The following is a 25930-nucleotide window of genomic DNA, read 5'->3' on the forward strand; positions in this document are numbered from 1 at the left end:
ATACCCTTTATTCAGTTGGCCCCGAATTCTGTTAAGTGGGTTTCTTGGTTCCTTGTCTGTTGTCATGTGAAGAAGTACCTCCCTACCTTCAAGCTTTTTCACTACCTTTTTAAGATTAAGAAATCCACCCTACCTCCCCTTTTTGAGTTCATATTCAACATAGATGGTTGTGGGTTTTCTGCCGATGCCAAAAGTGCACATGTCTTTATGTTGAACTCGCTCCGGGGCTGGCACCAGGAGTTCATCTTCGTCTGGGGTGGGGACCTGGAGTTTATGCCTGTGTATAAAAGTGCTTTGAAAAATAACAGGTTCCCACGAGTGGCTCGGTGGAGATGCCCTGGCGAAGATGTACGATTTTGTGGTGGCTCTGGGTGCCCAGTGGACCCGGGATACTTTTTTAGATAACCAAACATTATATAATGTTGGATGTAAGTGTTTTACTTTAGAAGTTTTTTCCTTGTTCTTTTTCTTGATGTATGTCTTTGCCCTGACGTATTCTTTCTAAACTGTTGTTCCTTGTGCAGGTCTTTCGCTCCTTAACCCTTTCCATCACGCTATATCGCAACAGTTCAAGGATTTGGCTGGGAGGATCAGGAAGATCGGTGGTGTTGTGCAGCTGGACTCGGGTAAGAAGAAGGTTGGTGCGGGTAGTGGTTCAGAGGCTCGGGATGTTGGTTCTTCGGGGAACAGCGTGAGGCAGAGTGTTCCAGTGGTTACCACGCCTATTATCCCGGAGCCCGAGGAGATTGAGGTGTTGGAGCTGGATGAAGAGGAGGTTGGAGCTTTGAACCCTCGCAGGAGGAGGGCTGCGGAAGATGCTGCTGGTGGCTCCGGGACTCCCCAGCGTAGGAGGGTTTCTGCCGCGGGCCCTACTGAGGAGGAGAGCCAGAAGCTGGTGGAGGAGGATGCTTTGAAGAGCCTGTTGGCCCGAATGACTCTGGATGATCGTCGGAACGAGATGTTCGACAACTATGCCATCCCTGCTGACTTCGAGTGCTATGCCAAGGAGGATCTGGATACCTTCTTTGATTATCTTGTTCGGGATGTTTCGGAGGTAAGAGTGTTCCCTTATCATCTTTTTTTCTTCCCTTTGATCAGTACTGAGTCATTTTCTTTCAGGCTAACGCTCGGATCAGCGGCTGCTCTACCATCCTTCATAATTACCGCATAAGGGAGGATAAGAATAAGACAGCGGTGAAGGAGTTGGCTAGTGAGAAGGAAATATTTGCCAAGTACCGGGAGGTGAAGGAGAAGGAATCTCGGGAGCACAAGCAGGCTGTTGCTGAAGCGGTGAAAGCTCGGGAGGCTACTGAGCAGATGGTTGGATCCCTCCGGGCGGAGGTGGAGAACTTAAAGAAGGAGCTTGCTTCTAGGCCCCGGGCAGAGGAGGTCCTTCAGTCCTTTCGGGGTACTCCAACCTATTACGAGGAGCTCAACAACAAGATCTTTGAGAAGGTCAATATTTGTTGGGACATTGCTTCTGCTTATTTGCATGAGAATCCGGACGGTGATATGGACGGGTTCATAGAGTTGTACCTCATAGAAGAGCTCCGTCGTGAGGAGGCCAAAACTGCCGGAGAGGGCACCTCCGGGACGCAGCCGCCTCCGCCTCCCGAAGAGGTCCCTGGGAAGACTTATCCTCTTCCCGAGAACTGAAGAATGAAGATCCAGGCTTCGTGCTTTGTAATTTGTTTTCTTAGTTTGTTATCGTTGCAGACTTAGCCCTTGTGGCTTTTAAACTTGTTATTTGAATTTCGTGTGACTCTGGTTTGGATTTGGTCCGGGGCTTGGTTTGCCTGGGCAAGCATGTAAATATATTTCCCTTTCTGTATCTGTATTTTGCTATCATTCGCTGAAATTTTTCTAAGTACACTTGGTTGTGTGTCGTCCCCGGGTTGGGCTGAGAACTTTTAATAAAATTTTAACTGGGTAAATTTTTTCTAAGTACACGTGGATTGTGTAATGGTCCCCGGGGCGAGGTTTAAAATTTTAACTGAATAAAATTTAATGAGGAGGTAAGGAACATAGGGGAGGTGAAGGCCCTAGTTCAAGCTCACACCTACTTGCATAGATGTTCAACAGGAAAAGCAACATTCATCTCATTTCAACTCTGATAAAGCTTATCAATCAGACAAAAATCATCCATTGACACAGGTACAGATGCAGAAATAAAGTCCTTACTCCCTTCAAATTTGAGTCACTGCAACTCTACAGGGATCAACATTTGAAGCAAATCAATATATGGATGACATTAAAGGACAAATTATTGGAGTTAAGGACAATGTCAAGAAGATAGTGGAAGATCAAATTCCTGCATCCACTATGAGAGAAATTTTGTTGAAACTTAGGAAGGAGGCTGACCTCTCTAGAAAAGTTGAGGCCTTGTCTGAAAGGATGACTACAATGGAAAATTCAATGGCCAAGATACTTCAAAATCAAGAAACTCAAATTACAATGTAAATTTATTCTTTTAACAATACGTTTTACATAAGAATTTGGATTTCTAAACTATTTGTTTATTACATAAGAATTTGTTTGAATTTACACATCAATCTTCCTGTTACTTTTTGTGTTTTTACAGAAGCCAGAAGGTATCCCAGAGACATGACATCATAAATTACAAAACTGATGCATTACTCAAATATACAATCACAGTCATCTCCGTTGCCAAAACAATGCCATGAGAACTTCAACTGTGAAAATGAACATTAACAACATGCAACTAAGCAATATAAGTTCTTTGATGACCTTCGGTACTCTCCAAAAAGTATAATCCCCCAAAATGTGCTACAAGTGGAAAAGCCTGTCATGAGTTACATTTATTAGTTGAAACATATTGACTAATATTCATAATACTTCCAATGTCCGAACTTCAAAATTACGCGCAAAAATTCAGGGAAATATCTACATCCGTGACAGTACTTGGAAGATGCAAAGTTAGCAAATTTACCTGGACGGCATCTGCTGTTGCATATCCAGCAGCTTGGCCTCCCATAAATTAGAGACCGTTTCCAAAGCCACATAGAAGTCCAGCCAGTGACGCCCAACCTCTTTCGTCCCAATCTGAGAGATAAGCCTTGAATGATGATTGAGGCAAGTTCAAAACAGGTCGGTACATGAAGTTGATATTCAGAATGATGGCTATCACAAAACAAAAGGTTGAGAACCAGAAAAATGCTGTGTACGCACTCAAGTGAGGAACACCTTCTCTCAGAGTGTCCCATTGGTCATTTGTTGCTAGGTTGAATGCTGGAGAAAAGAGAGAAAGGCAAAGTCCTGAAAGGAAAGTTATGCCCAAACCAATATAGGTGCCTCCCAAATACCTAAAAACAGTGTCACCACAAGTCAGTGACAGGCAAAAACATTTCTGTATGGGGATACCAAAAAAATAATTTTATAGCAAACTGTGGTTGATATGTAGTGCAATCTACAATGGAAAAAACATAATTTGAATTAAGAGACGAATTATAATAAGTTCTGTAAATATAGAACAACATAGTGCATAATATTAGATAACCGAACATACAACAGATAAGAGCTGTAGTTTTGTGGGAGTACTAGATCAAAATAAACCAAATAATTTCTTGTTTTTTTCAAATGAATGTATATTCTGTGGGGGAAGTGGGAACCAATAGCAAATTGAACCAAATTGGTTCCATTATTTCCAAAAATTATAATTAGTTGCTCAGTAGACCAGAATGAAATGATGGGGGAACGGGCACCCGCTGCCCCCCTCCAGACATCGACATCTTCGTGACAATGCGAGTAACCAGCTACAAGATTACTCAAATGAAAAAGATCATATGATCTTATACATATGGAGATGTATGACGTGCTACCAACTTTCAAGATAAATGTGAAAAATTCAACAAATCGACAATTTTCTATACGGGGAAGGTTTTAAGCACAAAAGTTTTACCAACCAGGTCAAGCGGCACATTGCTGAAATAATTGGATCATGCTACAGCAGTTTAAAGGACCGCATCAAGAAATGCCTTAAATCAAGAAAAAGTTTTCATAAAACGAAGTTGTGAGTTTGCGGGAAAAATAGGAGACTAAAATCTGGCACAAATCAAATACATTTTGATGCAGAAATGCGCCTGGACCTCGGATTAGAAGATACAAGTTATCTAGGAAATGACTAATAAAAAATGAAGCTTAAACAAACCTTAATTGCTCTCCTATTTTCAATTTCTAAAAGAAAGTCGACAGTTCCAATTTTTGCTTTCTCTGTCATGCCAAAAACATTCTCTATATCTCTTCCAACTGTTATTGGACAAGTTTCTTCAAAAAGGGGAACTTGTAAGTCCCTGTAAAAAATGTTCAATATTTTGATACGAACTAGAAAATAACGAACAAAAAAAAACAGCAATACAAGATCAAAATACATTACATACTTACGGTCACTAGAGAGCTTTGAACATATCTTCATATTCAACAGCCGGCAGAACCCTTTAATCGCATATTCCTTTCTCAATCTGTAGCTTAGCACAAAATTTATCTGTATCAACAGCTAATAACTTGGCATTTGATCCACGATAAGCACCATTAACAATCTTTAAGAGGCCGCCAATTTGGGGAATAACTGTCTGAAGCTCCTCTTGATCCACTCTAAGGACATGCTTAGTGTCAATCATTTCAATTTCTCCCACATACTTATGAATCACTTTACGAACAACGCCTTTTTGCTTATAATAACCTAGAGTTTTACTCATTACCTTAACAACATCCCCTCCCATAACCAGTAATCCTTCCTGTTTCTATGCTCTTTGGCCATCTCTTGCTCCCTCATCAACTCATCCAAAGCCGATGTTTTCTTAGTAGCATCTTTCTTACGTTTCTTCTTCTTACTCCCCCCAGTTTCCCCTCATCAAAAATATTAGAAAATGGAAAGTTTGAGGCATATTTTATATATGTTCTTGATATGATTTCCGGAAACTAACACTTGGAGGTTGTTCCTTGACATGAGGACTTAAACTTTCATATTTAGATCTAAGATCTTTTCTTAGTGGAATCCATGAATAATTGAGACAAAGTTGCTTGTTTGAAATGAGTTATGGGGATTTTGTCCCATATTGGTATTGTAAAAGAAAGATATTGAGTTTATATAGCATTTTGTGTTAGTGTTGTTTACAACTACTAGCATAAGTGGAATGCTTGTGTGGCCTAGTGCTAATGAGAACTCTTATATTTTTCTTTTCTATTACAAGTTAATTATTTATATTGATTATTTAATTATTAATATAAAATATATTGAGTAAGGATTATTTTAATCATACTCTGAATATATATATTTTATAATATTAATATTAAGTAATCTGGATAATATAAATAATAAGGAAAACCCATTTTTTTTACTTTTTCTGTTTTGTTACTCGGTGTACCACATCGAGTAAAATAGAAGAAGAGTAACTTGAGATGCCTATATATTGAGAGGTACACTTGAGATAAAAATGACACAAGTCTCGGTGCCTACCTCGCAAACATATATGAGTTGCATAGGTTTTTTGGGCAAACTGAGGTGCGAGTCGCTGTTGATCATTGTTGGTTCTGTGGCCAGATTGATCTGTTTTGTTTTATCCTGGAAGCGATATTGCTGCATTCCATCACAGCTTAAGTGGGGGGCAATAATCTCTTCAAGAACAGTCAAGTCCTCTTGAAGGGTTTGGCGACTCAGCTGTTGTGTTCTTCTTCTTATCAGAATCTGGAAAGCGATAAGAGATAAGTTTTCTTTACTTTCTTTGTCAATTACAGTCTTTATAATTTGTTATTGCCTTCGTGTTTTATTTCGTTAGTTGGTTATTTGCCATGTTCTTGTTATTATATATAACTGCCCATTGTTGTTGTGTAGTTAGATTATACCCAACAAAAAATCAGTCTCAAACGCTCCCCTTTTTCCTTGTTACCAATACTCTTGGTCACCGCCCCAGGCTTAATCTTAATCTGACACCATCACTTTCACATCTCTCTAAACAACTTAGCCTCATTCGTCAACGTTGTTGTTGTCATATTCTGTTGCGCACGCTCAATCTGGCCTCATAATCTCCCTATCCTGCTTCTCATCATCCACCAAATCAGCCCTAACCCTCTTCCCTCTTGTCCCTAAACACCTCTCTGAAATCGCTATTAACATACTAATAAACACCCCTTGAACGTCTCCTCCACCTTACACTTCCCCGTCTGCCCAAATACTTAACAAACTCAGTCAACCGTCACCCACTGCTTAGAATTCATATGATAGATGATGCCTATCAGCAATATATCATTATAAACAGACGTAGCCGCAACACGACTAAACCCATGACTCCTCCTTGATATGCTCCAAAAACGAAATTCAAACTCCTGCGAATAACATTCAACAACAAAATTAGGGTTCTGACCAAACACATGCCATCTGACGTTAATGACCTTTACTCATACAGTGACATTTAAATCCATTCCCATCTCGACATTGTTTCTCACACATCTGACAACACCATTGTAGTTTTTCAAGCCCTCTTGCTTTCATTCGATTTGCTATTGCCTTTGGGCTTAAAAAATCATTCTTTCCCATCCCGCCGATTCAGACAATAACAGCGCACAATTCAATTCAATAATAACGAGTATGTTTATCAATTAAACCATAGAATATAAACAATACAATAATCAGTTCGAGACTTACAAAAGTGTCGATGTCAATTCAGCTTCAAGCCTCTGTGCCAATATAGGTATTTATATTATCGGATAATGTACAAATCAGACTCCGATTGAAAATCGGATCAAGTCCAATATATTATACTAACCTTGTTTATAATAAAAATATACAAACTTAATAAAATATTAATAATATTAAATCGGTCAAATAATTTTTACCTATTAATAAATGATTATTTTCGAAAATTAAATAATTTTTAAAACACTCTATAAATAAGTTTTATCTTTTAATAAATGATTATTTTTTATAATTTCTATTCATGTTACTAATTAGTTATTTATAGTCAAACTATGATTATTTTGACTCATATAAATAATAAATATAATTTTTTTTGCGAAAAAAGAAATTATTATTTTTTTTTTAAAAAAATTAGGAAAATTACTTTATTTTTATATATAGCATTCCGTATACCATTACAGGTTTAGCCAATAATAGTCGATCAGTATTTTATATTATAATAGCCAACCATTTAGTTCTCACCCGTTGGAGTGAATCGACGGTTATAAATTTTTTTATATAGAGAATAACTATATATGCCACCCTCAACCTTAGTTATCATTTTACTAGAGCTGTTCACGAATCGAGCAGAGTCGAGTTTTGACATAAACGAGCCGAGTTTTTTTTTTTTTCTGACGAGCCGAGCCGAGCCGAGCCGAGCCTGAGCTTTCTTATCGAACAAAAAAACGTTTGTTCGAGCTCGAGCTCGTTAACTAATGAGCCGGACACGAGTTTCAAATACGAGCGAGCGGAGTCGAACTCAAGCCTATGAGTGAGCATTTCCCGGTTCAGAACCGAGAAGCAGAAGCGAATCGAACCGATCAAAAATTACGGTTCTAGTTCGGTTGTTCACCAATTCGGGTCCCGGTTCTGTTCTTGTTTTTCTTAGAAATTTCGGTTTCTCGGTTCGGTTCGGTTCTTATAATACTAGAACCGTAAGAACCGAACCGTATATAAATGAATAAATACAAATATATATATAAATATATGTATATATATTACGTATTATGTTTTCTTATTTATAATATTTGATAAATTTTAAGAAAATATGCATTTTATTGTATTACTCGTTTCTTTAAATATATTTGGAGTTTCGAATATTTTTATAATATTTTTGTCTTATATATTAGAAAATAATCGAATTTAAAATGATCCGCCACTAATAAAAAATCTTTTTTTTTACTAAATTTACCCTCCATAAATAATCAAAACTAGTCAAAATTTAAAAAGTTATAATATAAAAATAATATGAAAACTAAATAAATATAAATAAAATATAAATTCGGTTCTTTCGGTTCGGTTCGACGGTTCCGGTTCGGATCTTACATATAAACGGGTCCGGTTCAATCTTGAAATATTGTTTATTTCGGTTTCTCGGTTCTTTCGGTTCGGTCGGTTCTGACCCGTTGCTCACCGAGGCCATAAATTAAATGAATCGAACTTTTTTGACCCACATTAACTATTTGAAGGCCAGCCCAGATTGAAGCCTAACCCAAAATTATCAAAAAAACCTAACCCTAAATTAGACACACACAATCGCACCTTTTCCGAAATCACCGTCGCTCCTCCTCCGGCCGATGGTGTCTCCATGGTTTTATACTCGTTTCTCCAACAAGTGTATGTAAATAGGTTGTTTACAATCTGCCATTACTTCTGTTACCGATCCATTCCAATTAGAAACTAAAACAGCTTCGTTCATTTGTTTTTGTAAGTTTTTTTCAATTTCATAATCTTAAAAGTTCCGATCATTTGCATTTTATTTTCTTATAGTTTGTTCAAATATAGGTACATGATTCATGTTTTATATTTATGTAATTGCTTACACATGTCCATCTACAGTGTAATATAGTTTATTAAACTGAGCAGTTATTAAACTTTAAATTATCTTCAAGTGTTTAGTGAAACTCCTTTAAGTGTTGGCTTGCAGAACGCTATCGGAAAGAAAAGTATTTTTCTAAAAATAGAATTGGGGATCTGTATATTTTGTGCCACATGAAAAGTAAGCCGAAATAGTTCTACGCTATGAAACAATAGAATTATGGCCCTTATTCTCACAATTTGGGGAGAGAAGGCCCAAAATCTCACAAGTTGGATTATATGGCCTTTTCTATCACTCAAAAACGTTAATAAATTTTGCGTTTATATTTATTTACATATGACAGTGCTAGCGTAGTGGTTGTGTGGTACACATCAGTGCTATGTGCGCTTGGTCACCAGTGTTCGATTCCCAAGTGCACCATATTATTTTTTGAATCAGCACAAACGCAAATAACTGATGCGTGGCCTTCAAATAAACGCATCAAAATCTTGCGTTGAACCATTAACGCAAAATTAAACAGCGTTTTCTGAATTATTTCACAAGCAAATAAAATCAATTATAACTCTTAAACGCAAGTAATAGATGCGTTTTTCGTTTGAATTGGAAACGCAAAAAAACATTGCGTTTTTAAGTGATAGAAAAGGCCATATTTCAGCGCGCGTGAGATTCAGGGCCTTTTCTCCCCAAATTGTGATACTAAGCGCCATTACCCGAAACAATACTAAGTCCAAAAATTACTCTGTACCTCTAAAAAGACTTCAATCATTCAACCCTTGAATATAAAGTGATTCAGGATATAAACTGGATTAGAATAATCATGATCGAGTCTCACCTTTTTACCACAACATTCCGTTGTCACAAACTTACAATTTGTATTCATAGATCTAGGAATATGGTTTGAATAACACAAACTGTACGTTTCACCGATTGCTTGTGTCATTCCTTATTTCAGCATGTGAACTGAAAGCAGGCTGCTTATAACAATGTTATCATTTGCCATGTTATAGGCTCATAGCATGTCTTGTGCTCCAATTATTATTATTTTTTTGTGTTTTTATGAATGAGTTGTTTATAAAAGATTAATCTATTGTATTAAAAGAGGAGTAGTTAGTTATCTAATGTGTTTTTTATATTCTTGCTTACAAAGGGATGATAAACTTGTGACTGCATATTATTATTAACATAATGATGGATTTGTCACTAAGAAAGTAAGTGGAATATTTATGATAGTCTTATTTAATTTGTTGGTTGGCTAACTTCATAAAAATTTGTCTTGTAATTGCAGGAATGAGGTCATTTAGGTTGTTGTGACCTACCAGTCCAGATAAAATGTTGTGCGCCCATACACTACTTGATTGTTTTTTCTAGCTTTTTAACTTTGTTTGATTTCTACTAGGAACTACATTTTTACTTTTACTTTTGGTAAGATTAAAAAATTCTTTTTAATATGGGATTTAGTCTTTCATACTTTTTTGAGTTTCTTTTTTTTATTTAAATATTGTGCCTTTAAATATTTTAGGATTTGAGGAGATTACCCATCCTATTTTAAATCAGATATGACGTGGTCGTTCATTGTGGTTACTTGATTACAAGGAGGGTGTGGAGTAAGATCTACAGCTATTGAAGGTGGGAATTAGGTATATATCTGCTTATATTAATTGTTATTGTGACAAATGATGTTTGTTTGTTTTTCTAGCTTCCAATTGGTTTGTTCTGCTGCACTTTAATGTTAGAGCGTATGATTGGGCTTGTACTGAATTTTGATACCTATTTAATTCCATGGACCAAGGATTAAAAAGTAATTGCAACATATGGTAACTGCCTGTGCGGATGTAATTGTTTTGTACAGTACATTACTGTTTAGGGGTTTTTTAGTTTTTTCATGTAAACTAGCCAAACGAAAATTGTTTATGGTGGTAAGAAAGATTGTGGAAGAGAGAAATTTGGGTCTATAAAAAAGGGGAGAAAAAGGTTTAGTTTAGGTCACCATTTGATTTCATTGACGTGTTGCTTACTGAAAAGAAAGAATCTTCTTGATATCTTTCTTATTTCAACTAACAATAAATCAAAAGATGACTAAATTTGTGATGATTGAGCATTTCATATTATTATCAATACATTACGAAATTGTTTCTTTTGGGGGCCATAATTTTTCTTCTATATGCTTTCTATGACTAACAATGCAAAGGGTGAGAAGAAGATAATATGCAGGCCTAGATCAGTTTTGCTGACAAAAGTCATGTGCAACTCACAGGCCAGGAGCTAATATAAAATTTTAAGAAAGCATGAGTTGATGTAACTAATACAAGTGGTAATGATCCTTCATCACACAAGGTATAACAACGTTCCCACCTGGGAAACAAATCTTCTTCAGCTGTTGTACTTTAATTAATATATTTTTTGTATAATATATCGATCGTTTAACTAATAAATTTTACTCTTGACATCAGCACTGCATTAATTTACAAGAATTAGCCCCAAAACCTGAACTTTAAAAAAAAATAATTGGCGTGCACTATGTAGCTGTATAGTGTATTTGTATCTCACGACGGTCTATATTCAATTTATATTTGAATGTGATTTAAAAGGATTTAGCACTTCTTCGATGTTGACTGACCTGGTTGGTTACCTGGAGCTGGAAGTTGCACACCGGCAGGTATGCAATAGATCGGCTTCATTTAACTGTACATTAGGCAGAAGTTGCGGATGATTTTGATCTAATTTGGTAGCTATTATCGATAAAAAACACGCGGGAAAAGCTTGCAATTTTTGGTCAACTGATTGCACTAGATTCAAAAGCTTATGATATTAACAGAAATGTGTACTGTAATAGACCTTAATTTTTACTTGCTTCCGGTTTTAATATTACCCTTGGTTCAAATTACCTGTTAAATGTGGGAAGTATTGAACCTCCACATAACTTTAGATATTTGGCACAATATACATAGCAGCTTATACTGGACTGGTGAACACGGTTAGTGCCCCAGCTTTCCACTTTTACTAATGATTCAATATCAGATTGTTGTAGCGTATTTAATTTTGTAGGCAGACAAAAGTTTGGTTATTAAAAAACATTGGATAAAGTAGATCATTGTTGAGCTTGTTAATAAATATATGGTAAAACACAATTTGTACAATAATAAATTTTTAATTCAGTTCCTATTTAGTACTATCCTTCTTTGAAATATGTTTGCTTTAGTAATATTTTGTTTGTGAATTCCTGGAAACAAAATTCTCTCTACGGAAGGAGTCGGTAACCGGTGACTTCTTTCAAGGCATGGTGACATCTTAATTGCTTGTGCTTTTTTTACGCAAGTTGCTTCATAGTTAGTAGATTCATTTCTTTAGTAATATCCCGAAAAAAATGGTTCATCTACCTTTATATATTAGAAGGCAACCAAGGTTAAAAAGGGATAAATAATTGTACGTGAAATGACTGATGTATCCCTACTTCACTAATAATAACAGATGCCACAACCAAATACATGTATCTGTATGTAGAAGCTGTACGTACATCACATAATTAGGTCCTCCACTGCTTTCTTAAAGATCTTACTTAAATCATATTCTTATTCTAATGTGTGGCCCTAATTATGTTTAGTGCGATTGATTGTTGAGAAAGTGAGGGAACCAATCCCCCTTCCCGTTCCTTCTATTCTTTTGTAGAAAACACCAGTTTGTTGACTTTCTCTTATGTTTATATTTCTGTCAAGATGTTACTAGAGTTTCTCTTATAATTACTTGGAAATATGGTTGCAATGAAGGCATTCACTTTTTTTGGTTAAAGAAATTTATCTACACATTCTATAAAAATACTATTTCATTACATTTATTGTTCGCAATAAAAGATCTAAGCATATGTTTTAATCTTGTTCCATGATTTTTTTTCCAAAGACCAAATTCATTGTGTAGTATTTTGTTGTAGTACATAACTTGTTATGTTCTTGTAATTAATTTTCTGCTATTTTAATTTTGAATTCATTGTTTTTAGGACTAGAAAAATCTTACACTTAACTTTACAGTGACCAAAGAACAAACAAACGTGAAAGGAAAAAGATGTACATCCAGGCTCTCATGGATGAGTACGTGGATACGTTGAGTTGAGCTGAACTGAGGTAATCTACTTATACTTTCATATATTACAAGACAACAAATGTTGCAAAATACTACGAAAGAAAAGTATTTTGTAGACAACCGGGGTACTTCTAAAATTGTGGATCTCGAGTAGCTCGATAATTATTATTTCTCGTAGCATAAGGTACTTTAGAGCAATATACTTTTTTGCTGCTTCTTTTGCACAAATTATACACACACACACACACAGAGATATATATGTGTGTGTGTGTGTATGCTGCTGTTTTGAAACAGAATTTGCACATATTCTAGCTTGATTTAGAATCTGCACTTCTAATACTGTTGCATTTGCCCAGAATCTGACTATTTTTTTCTGTTGCCATACTTATAATTGTTTCTTCCCAGAATCTGCATATTTCTTTTTAAAATCCGTTATTTAAAATAAGAAACAACTACATTTAATCAAAATTTGGTTAATTTACTGCTACTTCTGCATATTTTTCTGCTATTTTAAACCAAAATCTGTTACATCATGTTTGTGTAAAATCATTAAAGATGTGGATTGCATAACCAAAAAATTGCAGATAAACAATGGTGTCAAAGTTAGAAAGACTAGAACTAATATATCCTAATTAGTGCAATATCCCAGAAATGTACTTTGTCAATAATTTCCATTTTCTTTCCAATATTTTAGAATTGTGTTTCCCAGGCTCTCTTCTGAAGATATTTTTCCTAGTGTTCATTTGCATTATGTATAAATTCAGTTACCTCCTTTCTTGGTTTGGTCAAGATAATAATCTTTCTTTTAAGCAATTATGGGGGGACGGAAATTTTGGAAAGCTTTTGACCCACAAATTAAGAGTTTTTCCAAATATTTCTTTCATCATCTGATTAGATTAGTATATGAAAAGTGTACGCAGTTAGCCTGGATAAATCCTTGTAATGACATAATTTATTCATTTAATAAGTTCTCTTGTCTCTTACCTAGGTGTGACTTTAACATTATTCCCAATATAAATGTTGCTCTCATAATATATGACTGAAAGCTTTTGTTTAAACAAGTTTCTGGGAGATGGATGTATTATAAGGAGTACATACTAACTTTGTTTGGGAGATACAACACTCTTAGAATTTAGTCAAAATGATTAACAAAAAAGGAGTATCATATTGGTCAAGGCATATATACAAAGATGTCGCAACTATAGGATCCTCTGGAAAGCTCGTTTTTATTATTCTTTTTAATTGAATTCGAGAATTATAAATCATTTGAAAGGTTGAGGCATTTGTCAGCGTAGCGAGTCGAAGCCTTCCATTTATTTGCTTCCCCCCTTTTCCCCCACCCTACTCTTTCATTTCTGCTAAAGCTTCCCCAGTTTATTGGATTAATTGATTGGATACCTTATGGGATTAATTGATTGGATACCTGAGAACTATAATCTTTCCTCAAAACAGCTTCTGCGATGATAGATAATAGTCAGGTTTGTATCTATGCCCCCGACATCCAATTTTAGACTTTGAACTTATGCTCGTCATGAAATTTGACTATAATAATTTCTCTATGAGTTTAAGTTGTTTAAAACATCATATTAGTTTGAAATTATATTTTGTACATTTGTTTAATTTTTATTAATAAATTATATACATTTTAGATATACAGACCACCTGCGTCACATGTATTTCCCTGTGGTTTTAAAAAAAGTTACCACACCACTTTAGCTAATAAGGTTTGTGCATGATCCATCATAATTTGTATATGAACATTCAAACTTGGTATGATTTCATTTTTTTAAATTTCTTTTTCTCAATCCAAATTTCAGCTATCTTTTTCACCTTTGCTTTTGCAGAGTGCTTATAAATATTTAAGTATTTAAAGATTTGATGTTATGAGTTACGCCCGTACTTTGTATGAGTTAACATAAAGGTCCGTGCCTTGCACGGAATTTTAAGGCACGGGCTTCTACGCTAATTAATATATATTTATCGAAAAAACTCAAAATACAACTAATTTATGTATTAGAAATTGGTAAGTAGCAGTTGCGAAGAAATACATTACACAGTCACCCCTCCCTCGTTACTCATCTGCCTTCCGCCTCCGCTTCCGCCTCACAAAGTACTCACAAAATTAAATTAGTCTGTTTCTTGTTTTGTGATTCGTTTAAAACTTGGGTATGTGATTGTAATTTGATTCAAACATGGGTATGTGATATTCTCTGTAAATCGCTGGATCCGATTCTGTTGGTTGGTATGTGATGTGATGTCTGTTTTAGATATATGTATATGCAATTGTAAATATTATTGATGAACTGAATAGATTAATATTAAAATTAGATTAATGGACTTGCTATTGATTGATTGATTTAATTGTTTAGAGTGTTTTTAGTTCAACCTTTACAATAACATCTTTTAATATGGACTTGTTCAATTCTGAAACATGTCAAAAATTGTTTCAGCACAAGGTAATTTGAACTTGATTTTACTATGGAAATTCTCCACATAGTATTTGTATCAGTTATCAGTATATTATGTCAGATAGTTGCTCTGAGGTTTGTCTCTTTCTTATTTATATTGATATTCTCATTATTTTCTTACTACCAGAATGAATTATGCGCACACGAAATAAAGGGACAAAACACCTTTAAAATGTTTGAGTTTGTTACTATTGGTTCTCAAGGACACCTCACACAGTTGAAGCTGTTGCAGCTATTTTGGATATTCTATTGGAAGGGAATCTTTGTCATTGTAGCTGATAATGATTTGACAGAGGATAGGTGGCTACTATGGCTTTAACTTTTCTATAATTGATGCTAAGTGATTTTTGAAATGTTTTGATGCTTGTCATTAGCCACTTGCAGTAAATCTAGCCTGATCATGGTTGGGACAATTCATAACTGAAGTAAAAGTATAAAATCCATCCTGATTAGGATTTAAAATGTAAGTTCTGTTGTTCATTTTATTCAACCAGTCGGTGACTCGAACCAAGCAACCCGACTAGTCGACTGGTAGACCGTACAGTCTACAAGGTGACTGAAATATTGACATGCACCTAGTCAAATACTCTAGTCGGCCTTCCTTGACTGCCTACTAGACTAGTTGCCGACTGGTGGAGCGGCATGACAAGTCTCAGTATAGACTTAGAGGTATTCTCATGAATCCAACCTATGGATAAAGATGTAAATTGTTTACTTGTTTCCGTCTTCTTTTTATCTCTCTTAATGAATGTATTAACCCCTGGTTCCTCAAAGTAACATACCTTCCTCATGATTTATTTTCTTTATCCATGGAGAGATAAGGAAGGAAACATTAATGGTTAGACTCCCCAAAATTATCTCCAACTTCTACTTTTCTTTGTTACATAACATAGCCCTCAGACAGGTTATTGGGGATCTTCATAAATGTTACTTTGTACCTTCATTTGAACATTTGTCTCATGACAGGGATAACTTTCATGTGTTACAATTTGTTTTAGACTTCACTTTTTAGTAAAAAAATTGTGATTCTTTTAAAGGAATATTATGCATATATATGTGCTCTTGATGTGAATGATTTACTTTTGCAAGCAGGTGGTGGCAAAAGAGCTGCAAATGTCGTTACTAGATTGCAAGGGTAATGATCTTCATCATTACAGAAATAACTCATAAAGACTATGATACAGTTTCCAATTTGTGTAATGACATATTCAGCTTTGTCGTTTTGAAATGCAGGCCAATTCGATATGGTTGTACATAGTACCTTGGGGAATGAGAAGTCTTCTGAATTATGTGAAGACAAGATATGGGAATCCCTTAGTCATAATAACTGAAAATGGTAAAACTGGTTACTCAATAACACTCTGCAGAACAAGATTTTTTTTGGAAAAAAAAAAGCCAATCTGACTTTATTTTTATTCCTCTTTTCTAAATGTTCATGCTAGGTATGGATGATGCAAATAACTCATCTATTTCCATTAAGGATGCGCTGAAGGATGAGAAAAGGATCAAATACCATAACGATTACTTGACAAACGTGCTTGCAGCTATCACGTAAGCCAATTCACTGCTTAGTAGACATGTTAAATCTGCTAATGTCATTAGTTAATGAAGATACTTAAAAAATCTGACCAAGCCTTGTAATTTACAGGGAAGATGGATGTAACGTGAAAGGATACTTTGCTTGGTCTCTCTTGGATAACTTTGAATGGGCATCTGGATTCAGTTCAAGGTTTGGTCTGTATTATGTTGATTACCATGACAAGCTCAGAAGATATGCGAAGGACTCAGCTTACTGGTTTAAGAGATTCTTGGCTCCAAATTAGTTTAACTAAGCTTAAAGCATTTGTAAAATCAAACATTAAAGATTCTAAAAATATCTTACATTATTTACTGATAAAATGAACTTACATTATTGCTCTGCGAAATGTTGACTTTTTAGGCTAGATCCTCGTCTCAGGTTTTGGTTTCCCATCTATCGACCAAGTGTAAGATTTCAATGTTTCTAATTTAATATATAAATCCATATGGATGATAATGTTATACTATCCTCAAGGTCATCATGGAGTTGATAAAGATGGACAACCAGTTTATATTGAAAGTTTGGGTAAAGTTGATGCTAACAAGATCATGCAAGCCACTACACTAGACCGCTATGTTAAGTATCATGTTCAAGAATTTGAGAGGAACTTTAATGATAAATTTCCAGCCTGCTCAATTGCTGCAAAGAAACATATTGATCAAAGCACAACCATTCTTGATGTACAAGGGGTGGTAAACCATTCTTGATGTACAAGGGGTGGTATGTGGATATTCTCATAATACGTAGGGTTGCTGAAATTTTGATGGCGCATAGTTGGGATAGTTGTTATCTTTTACTTTAAATGCATTTCAGTCTCCAAATTTCTGTTGCTTTTTTATAGCACACCAATGGATTTTGTTGAGTCGTCTTACCTTTGTAATATTTAGCATTTTATCGCGTTTCACGTTGCTTCTTTTCTTATTCCATCTGAAAAGAAGACATGGCTTAATATTGAGAGGTACTGTGCTGTAAAATTGAAATGAGTTACCTACGTGGTTGAATGGCAGGGACTGAAAAGTTTTAATAAAGCGGCCAGGGACCTTTTCCAACGTATTCAGAGTATTGATGGTAATAATCACCCCGAGGTAATAACTTCTCTGTAGTTACACTAATTTCTTAGTCTTTCCTAATTTGTGCCTGAAGTTTTTAACTCCTTATTACTTGATTTACTGTAGACCTTGTGCCGCATGTACATCATTAATGCTGGCTCTGGATTCAGGCTACTGTGGAACACAGTCAAATCATTCCTTGACCCAAAAACTACTGCCAAGATCAATGTATGTTTGTATCCATGATAACAATGATTCTGATAGTAGTGAAGTCAACCTGCTAAACAAGGTAATGGCTTTGTATACCAGGTCCTTGGAAATAAGTACCAAAGCAAGTTGCTGGAGATAATTGATGCTAGGTAAACTTCAAAATATAAAATACGTGTAACATTCCTTTCTGAATGTCGTTCAGGAAAAGAGCTGTTAGGTTTTATGAAATAATTTTATGTAAATCCTTTCAAAATGGGCATGCATTCTCCACTTGAGCATCTCTTAGGCACCTAAAGCTAATCTCTTCTTTCTCTAGTGAGCTCCCAGAGTTTTTAGGAGGTACTTGTGATTGCGCAAAGAAAGGTGGCTGTATGCAATCGGATAAGGGGCCATGGAATGATCCTGAGATCATGAAGGTTGTATTCTGTCTTCTTTCAGTTTTCAAATTTTAATATCTGGGAAATGGGGATTCATTATTTTATTATTTAATACTCTGTACTTTGTTTCTTACAAATATTACTTGCAACTTGGACAAACTCCGTGCAAGCTGACAAGTTTGCCCTTTCCCAAGGTATATACATTATCTTACCTTGCTATATTCAGATAAGTATTCCTAATGATTTTTTTGTTTTTGTTTTGCTTTAGCTCTTTTAATGTTATTCATAATCATTAATTTGAGTGTCAGGGCATTCTGGTATCAACTTGAATTATGACATTCAATATTTTTTTGTTACATCTGATAGCTCAACACTTTTACCCGATCCATAATCCATGCAAGCCAAGTGATGGACTAAGCAGCCAGATTTTCAATGGGATGATGACCCTTTTGATGGGCATTGCGGCTATAGTCCAACTGACTAGAAATGTTTACCGAAGGCTTACTGCTGCCACTCTCTACTCCAGCTCTATGCCTGGTGCTGATGATTCTGTTAGAGGTCAGGCACATCCCTACAATATGCCTTCAGTAACTGTATCTCACAATGACTACTTAATGAAGATGAAGCGTATAAGCAATCTTGAGGAAACAGTCATCATTCTCAGCCAGAAACCGGCAACAATGCCGAATGCAGCTTTCTCTCGTGTCCATGATCTAGAACAAGAGATTTCAGCTACCAAAAAGGTATAGGTTTAGTTGTTTTTTTCAAAAAAATTATTAATTGATGATTAGATCAAAGAAACAACAAAATCTTGAATGGTGTTCATATATGTTGCTGCACCTATGTCTAATCATGGTATCTGTTCAGGATCTTGATGATGCCCTTGTGCAACAAGCACACCTCATAGCCTTCATGGAGAAGAAGAAGAAAAAGAAGTTTATTTTCTAGAGTGCAAAGTTGAATGTATTAGTGGAGGTATATACTGTGCTAAGCTAGAAGTTGGTAAATATGTCATTATTTTCATTTCAGAATTACCTTGTTAAGTACCCAGTGTAAAGCATTTTGTATTTTTAGAAAGGACTATATCCAATTTCCTCTCATTTCATTTGTATAAAGTATAAACTCTCTGGCATGGTTCTTGGCTGCTAATAACATGTGTTTTGGACACCTCATTTGCGTGTCTGGCATATTCAACATCTTTTCAAAAAAAAAATGGTTCACATCTCGATAAATATTTTCCCAAAAATACTTATCTTTGATCAATAAAAAGTTTACCTCGTCCAAAGTGTTCACCAAGTTCTCGTAGCTTTTTAATATTCCTTCCGTCCCATTATACGTTTCCTATTTTGACTTTTGACACTATTCATGTAAAGCGATTGACTATTAATTTATGTTTAATCTATAAAAATTAAATATAATCATGAGTGATAACAATCCGTATTTATGAGTACTTTAATATAATGAAATTTTTATTTAATAGTAATACGAAATTAAAGATATTAACAATCAAAAGTGTGCGGTGATAAACGTGTCCAACACAAATAGAAAACGTTTTTAGGGACGAAGAGAGTAATATATTCTCTAAAAGAGCATTTTGAAATACGCGAGCGGTTACTCAAAAAATCATCTTGATGTATATAATCATCTTTTTGTCCAAATTTACACTTTTCTCAAATATGCCCAAAATCTAAATTTTTGCGGTACATATCTGGAATGGAATTGAACACATCAAGCTCCATGCTTGTTGAGTTGAGAAGAGAAACTATCCTAGTAAGTGCGTCGACCACTTGATTATTTTTTTCACTCTTATGTCTTAATATGAAAGCATATTCTTGTAAAGTGTAATCCATTTTGCATGTCTTTCACCTAAGGTTCCTTGATTGTTGATATGTTTTAGAGTTTCATGATCATAAATTAGTATAAATTTTCTTTAAATGAGGTAGGGATGTCAATGACGAAGGGCTTGGACTATGGCATAGAATTCAACATCGTGTATATAGAGTATCTTTTCTTGCTTCATCGTATACAAAAAATCTATTATTTTATACTCTACTATGATTCTATGAAATTACGAATATCTCAAGATTGATATGTGAAACAGTACTTGTATAATAGAATTCTAAAGTATGCATGGAATGGAACTTTATTTAATTTAAATAATGAAGATCCTCAATAATACATAATAAATATTTGAATTAGATGATGATAACTCTGTTTCTTCCCGGGTCTTCTCCTCTCTCACATATGCTAGAACCCTGTCCACGTGGTTTCTTGAAGAAGAAGAAGAGAGAAGAAGGAGCTTTTCAAAATATGTATAGTGGTGTGTGTATAGGTGTGTAGCAGTTAAATGTTTTTCAACCCCTAAAATCCTCTTTTTGGGGTCTTTTATAGGTCCCGAGATTTAGGGTTTTTGGGGTTTGTACCTCTTCATCCTAACCTTTGATCATTCTTGGTTGGTGAGTGATTGGACGGCTTGGATCGACTGTGGGGCTGGGTGTCCTTCTTCCACCAGTATTGTCTTCGGATCTTTACATATGGACGGCTCGGATGCAATTGTTCCATTTTGGGTAACATAAGACAGTTGACATTTTTGTCATGTGCCGTGTGGCCCCGGGGACCACCCCAATTTGGGTCTGGGGTGTCTCTATCTGGGCTTTTGCTTCTTTATTTGGGCTTGATTATTTATGGCATATCATTTGCCTCTCATTCCCTTATGCGGGTTTCCTGGATGGGGGAGTAGTCTTCTTTTTCGGAGCGTGTGTTATGAGCTGCGTGATTCAGAATTTTTTTTACATTTTCCCTTTGATTTGCGGCCCCTAGCCTCGGGGTGCTGTTGGATGCAAGTCCCCGGGGTTGTGTTTGGGTAGGCCTTTTGGTTTTTGTCACTTGGAAAATTTTTGCATTTTTCTTTTGATTTGTGGCCCCTAACCCCGGGGTGTTGTTGGATACAAGTCCTCGGGGTTGTGTTTGGGTAGGCCTTTTGGTTTTTGTCATTTGGAAAAATTTTGCATTTTTCCTTTGATTTGTGGCCCCTAACCTCGGGGTGTTGTTGGATACAAGTCCCCGGGGTTGTGTTTAAGTAGGCCTTTTGGTTTTTGTCACTTGGAAATTTTTTGCATTTTTCCTTTGATTTGTGACCCCTAACCCCGGGGTGTGTTGGATACAAGTCCCGGGGTTGTGTTTGGGTAGGCCTTTTAGTTTTTGTCACTTGGAAAATTTTTGTATTTTTCCTTTGATTTGTAGCCCCTAACCCCAGGGTGTTGTTGGATACAAGTCCCCGGGATTGTGTTTGGGTAGGCCCCATGATTGAGCTGGCAGGTACATATGTGATAGGTGCACAGTATTTTTGCGTTTTCCCCGAAATGTCAAGTGACGGTTGAGCTTCCTGTAGGAATATATGTATACATATATGTATATATACGAAACGTTGCAGTTTCCCCCCTTTTTCTCCTCAAAAGTCGCGCCTGTTAAATAATTACAGTGATGTAATCATTAACTGCGGTGGTTATTTTCTTGACGCTCAAGATTGTGCCACGTGTCTTCATCCGACGAACACGATCGTGTGGCAGTTGAGTGGGTTACTATCTCATGTGTGCCTATAAATACTCCTGTCGTGCCATTTCTTTTTCCTTTACGCCATTATAAACACCAAACACTCTCTGCAACTTTTCTTCGAGGCAATTTTGGGAGCTTTTCTCTTTGAAGCCGCCTTATTTCTCCTGCTTTCTTGTAAGTTTTCGAACTTTTCTTCATTCTTTTCTTTCTCGTGATTGTTTAATGAATACTTGTAGTCTGAGCCCTTCGAATGCATGCGTTTCGGTCATCCGAATTAGTTTACTTTTGTTGTGTCGAGTTTTGGTGAATCGAACATGCTGTTGTTTATTGTTTAGATTTTTAGGTTTTGTTTGCATAAACGCAATTGATGTTTGTACTGAATCTGGGTTTGTGTTTTGGTGTCTGAATAAGAGGTTTAATTTCTTCAATAAAATGGGTTTGTTCTCTGGCTTTTGTGGTTGTTCATGACTTGTATTGTAGGCGTATATAGTATGTATAGATTGTAGGATATACCTTGGTGTTTTGATTCGAAGGTTAATTATTTCTGAGTGGCTTTCTGTTTTTCTTTTTCTCTTTCTTTTCTTTTACGAAATGGCATACACTCCAGGGTTATATGGTTAGGAGAGGGAGAAGGAAACAATTGGCCAACCTTAAATGTAGACCGACCGCCCCTACTTTGGATTTCCCGACCAATCTCCAAGTGACTTCCCCGGAACCAGAGAACATGCCTCCCCGTCGCCAACCTGTAGTTGAGGAGTTGCCCACTTTCCTTTTAAACCGCGGACAGACTTTGGGTAGAAGAGACGGGTCTTGGGAAGATATAGACCACTATTTTGTTCAGACCCGAGAGAATAGTCCCCCACATGATTACTATTTTAGGGACCTTTCTGCTGTTTATAGGCCCGGGGGAATAGAGCCTTATGATGGGGTCCGTATGGATCAGCTTTTCTATAACGCTCCCGGGATGGGCTATGTTCCAGCTCCCCATCACCCCGACCTTCGGAATATACCTTCCAGCAATAGATGACTTAGTGAAAGCCGTTTTTCACTTCGGGGATGATATGGGGTGGAGGTGGCCCGAGCCTCATGAGAGGGTTTATCACCGTCCTGTGGGTGGTTGGGTAGCTATTCCTCTAGAGCATCTTCGTAGCATGAGGCCCAACCTTCACCAATTCATCAGGTCTTTATGCCGTGATGTCTACGGGATACCCTTTATTCAGTTGGCCCCGAATTCTGTTAAGTGGGTTTCTTGGTTCCTTGTCTGTTGTCATGTGAAGAAGTACCTCCCTACCTTCAAGCTTTTTCACTACCTTTTTAAGATTAAGAAATCCACCCTACCTCCCCTTTTTGAGTTCATATTCAACATAGATGGTTGTGGGTTTTCTGCCGATGCCAAAAGTGCACATGTCTTTATGTTGAACTCGCTCCGGGGCTGGCACCAGGAGTTCATCTTCGTCTGGGGTGGGGACCTGGAGTTTATGCCTGTGTATAAAAGTGCTTTGAAAAATAACAGGTTCCCAGCCGAGTGGCTCGGTGGAGATGCCCTGGCGAAGATGTACGATTTTGTGGTGGCTCTGGGTGCCCAGTGGACCCGGGATACTTTTTTAGATAACCAACATTATATAATGTTGGATGTAAGTGTTTACTTTAGAAGTTTTTCCTTGTTCTTTTTCTTGATGTATGTCTTTGCGAGTAGTCTTTTTCTAAACTGTTGTTCCTTGTGCAGGTCTTTCGCTCCTTAACCCTTTCCATCACGCTATATCGCAACAGTTCAAGGATTTGGCTGGGAGGATCAGGAAGATCGGTGGTGTTGTGCAGCTGGACTCGGGTAAGAAGAAGGTTGGTGCGGGTAGTGGTTCAGAGGCTCGGGATGTTGGTTCTTCGGGGAACAGCGTGAGGCAGAGTGTTCCAGTGGTTACCACGCCTATTATCCCGGAGCCCGAGGAGATTGAGGTGTTGGAGCTGGATGAAGAGGAGGTTGGAGCTTTGAACCCTCGCAGGAGGAGGGCTGCGGAAGATGCTGCTGGTGGCTCCGGGACTCCCCAGCGTAGGAGGGTTTCTGCCGCGGGCCCTACTGAGGAGGAGAGCCAGAAGCTGGTGGAGGAGGATGCTTTGAAGAGCCTGTTGGCCCGAATGACTCTGGATGATCGTCGGAACGAGATGTTCGACAACTATGCCATCCCTGCTGACTTCGAGTGCTATGCCAAGGAGGATCTGGATACCTTCTTTGATTATCTTGTTCGGGATGTTTCGGAGGTAAGAGTGTTCCCTTATCATCTTTTTTTCTTCCCTTTGATCAGTACTGAGTCATTTTCTTTCAGGCTAACGCTCGGATCAGCGGCTGCTCTACCATCCTTCATAATTACCGCATAAGGGAGGATAAGAATAAGACAGCGGTGAAGGAGTTGGCTAGTGAGAAGGAAATATTTGCCAAGTACCGGGAGGTGAAGGAGAAGGAATCTCGGGAGCACAAGCAGGCTGTTGCTGAAGCGGTGAAAGCTCGGGAGGCTACTGAGCAGATGGTTGGATCCCTCCGGGCGGAGGTGGAGAACTTAAAGAAGGAGCTTGCTTCTAGGCCCCGGGCAGAGGAGGTCCTTCAGTCCTTTCGGGGTACTCCAACCTATTACGAGGAGCTCAACAACAAGATCTTTGAGAAGGTCAATATTTGTTGGGACATTGCTTCTGCTTATTTGCATGAGAATCCGGACGGTGATATGGACGGGTTCATAGAGTTGTACCTCATAGAAGAGCTCCGTCGTGAGGAGGCCAAAACTGCCGGAGAGGGCACCTCCGGGACGCAGCCGCCTCCGCCTCCCGAAGAGGTCCCTGGGAAGACTTATCCTCTTCCCGAGAACTGAAGAATGAAGATCCAGGCTTCGTGCTTTGTAATTTGTTTTCTTAGTTTGTTATCGTTGCAGACTTAGCCCTTGTGGCTTTTAAACTTGTTATTTGAATTTCGTGTGACTCTGGTTTGGATTTGGTCCGGGGCTTGGTTTGCCTGGGCAAGCATGTAAATATATTTCCCTTTCTGTATCTGTATTTTGCTATCATTCGCTGAAATTTTTCTAAGTACACTTGGTTGTGTGTCGTCCCCGGGTTGGGCTGAGAACTTTTAATAAAATTTTAACTGGGTAAATTTTTTCTAAGTACACGTGGATTGTGTAATGGTCCCCGGGGCGAGGTTTAAAATTTTAACTGAATAAAATTTAATGAGGAGGTAAGGAACATAGGGGAGGTGAAGGCCCTAGTTCAAGCTCACACCTACTTGCATAGATGTTCAACAGGAAAAGCAACATTCATCTCATTTCAACTCTGATAAAGCTTATCAATCAGACAAAAATCATCCATTGACACAGGTACAGATGCAGAAATAAAGTCCTTACTCCCTTCAAATTTGAGTCACTGCAACTCTACAGGGATCAACATTTGAAGCAAATCAATATATGGATGACATTAAAGGACAAATTATTGGAGTTAAGGACAATGTCAAGAAGATAGTGGAAGATCAAATTCCTGCATCCACTATGAGAGAAATTTTGTTGAAACTTAGGAAGGAGGCTGACCTCTCTAGAAAAGTTGAGGCCTTGTCTGAAAGGATGACTACAATGGAAAATTCAATGGCCAAGATACTTCAAAATCAAGAAACTCAAATTACAATGTAAATTTATTCTTTTAACAATACGTTTTACATAAGAATTTGGATTTCTAAACTATTTGTTTATTACATAAGAATTTGTTTGAATTTACACATCAATCTTCCTGTTACTTTTTGTGTTTTTACAGAAGCCAGAAGGTATCCCAGAGACATGACATCATAAATTACAAAACTGATGCATTACTCAAATATACAATCACAGTCATCTCCGTTGCCAAAACAATGCCATGAGAACTTCAACTGTGAAAATGAACATTAACAACATGCAACTAAGCAATATAAGTTCTTTGATGACCTTCGGTACTCTCCAAAAAGTATAATCCCCCAAAATGTGCTACAAGTGGAAAAGCCTGTCATGAGTTACATTTATTAGTTGAAACATATTGACTAATATTCATAATACTTCCAATGTCCGAACTTCAAAATTACGCGCAAAAATTCAGGGAAATATCT

General features: G+C 36.9%; 2 protein-coding genes and 2 pseudogenes across 20 annotated transcripts; 2 read left to right on the plus strand and 2 right to left on the minus strand.

Annotated features, from left to right (window-relative positions):
• Positions 1-2655: 2655 nt before the first annotated feature.
• Positions 2656-4739, minus strand: LOC141703774 (ureide permease 1-like; annotated as a pseudogene).
• Positions 4740-5958: 1219 nt separating this feature from the next.
• LOC141703775 (KIN17-like protein) lies at positions 5959-6553 on the minus strand (annotated as a pseudogene).
• A 1649-nt stretch (positions 6554-8202) lies between these two features.
• LOC141703781 (beta-glucosidase 6-like) lies at positions 8203-16977 on the plus strand. Of its 19 annotated transcripts, none has more exons than XM_074507208.1 (10): positions 8203-8398; positions 9796-9932; positions 10030-10147; positions 10765-10844; positions 11099-11282; positions 12533-12625; positions 15180-15721; positions 16286-16388; positions 16495-16603; positions 16701-16977. In XM_074507208.1, the coding sequence occupies exons 7-10, from the start codon at positions 15695-15697 to the stop codon at positions 16873-16875; spliced, it is 414 nt and encodes a 137-aa protein (XP_074363309.1). In that variant the 5' UTR covers positions 8203-8398; positions 9796-9932; positions 10030-10147; positions 10765-10844; positions 11099-11282; positions 12533-12625; positions 15180-15694; the 3' UTR covers positions 16876-16977. The 19 variants fall into 19 exon arrangements, 16 of the variants coding, with proteins under 16 accessions (XP_074363309.1, XP_074363307.1, XP_074363313.1 ...); XM_074507206.1 differs by having other exon boundaries at positions 11099-11166; XM_074507212.1 differs by having other exon boundaries at positions 11153-11282.
• A 109-nt stretch (positions 16978-17086) lies between these two features.
• On the plus strand, positions 17087-19434 carry LOC141703776 (phosphatidylinositol/phosphatidylcholine transfer protein SFH10-like). Its single transcript, XM_074507202.1, has 7 exons — positions 17087-17323; positions 17639-17716; positions 17807-17908; positions 17990-18039; positions 18207-18340; positions 18634-19010; positions 19135-19434. Exons 1-7 carry the CDS (start codon positions 17087-17089, stop codon positions 19213-19215), a joined length of 1059 nt encoding a protein of 352 aa, XP_074363303.1. The 3' UTR covers positions 19216-19434.
• The last annotated feature ends 6496 nt before the right edge of the window (positions 19435-25930 follow it).

The sequence above is a fragment of the Apium graveolens genome, unplaced genomic scaffold, assembly GCF_009905375.1.
Source record: "Apium graveolens cultivar Ventura unplaced genomic scaffold, ASM990537v1 ctg7099, whole genome shotgun sequence".
Lineage (NCBI taxonomy): Eukaryota > Viridiplantae > Streptophyta > Magnoliopsida > Apiales > Apiaceae > Apium > Apium graveolens.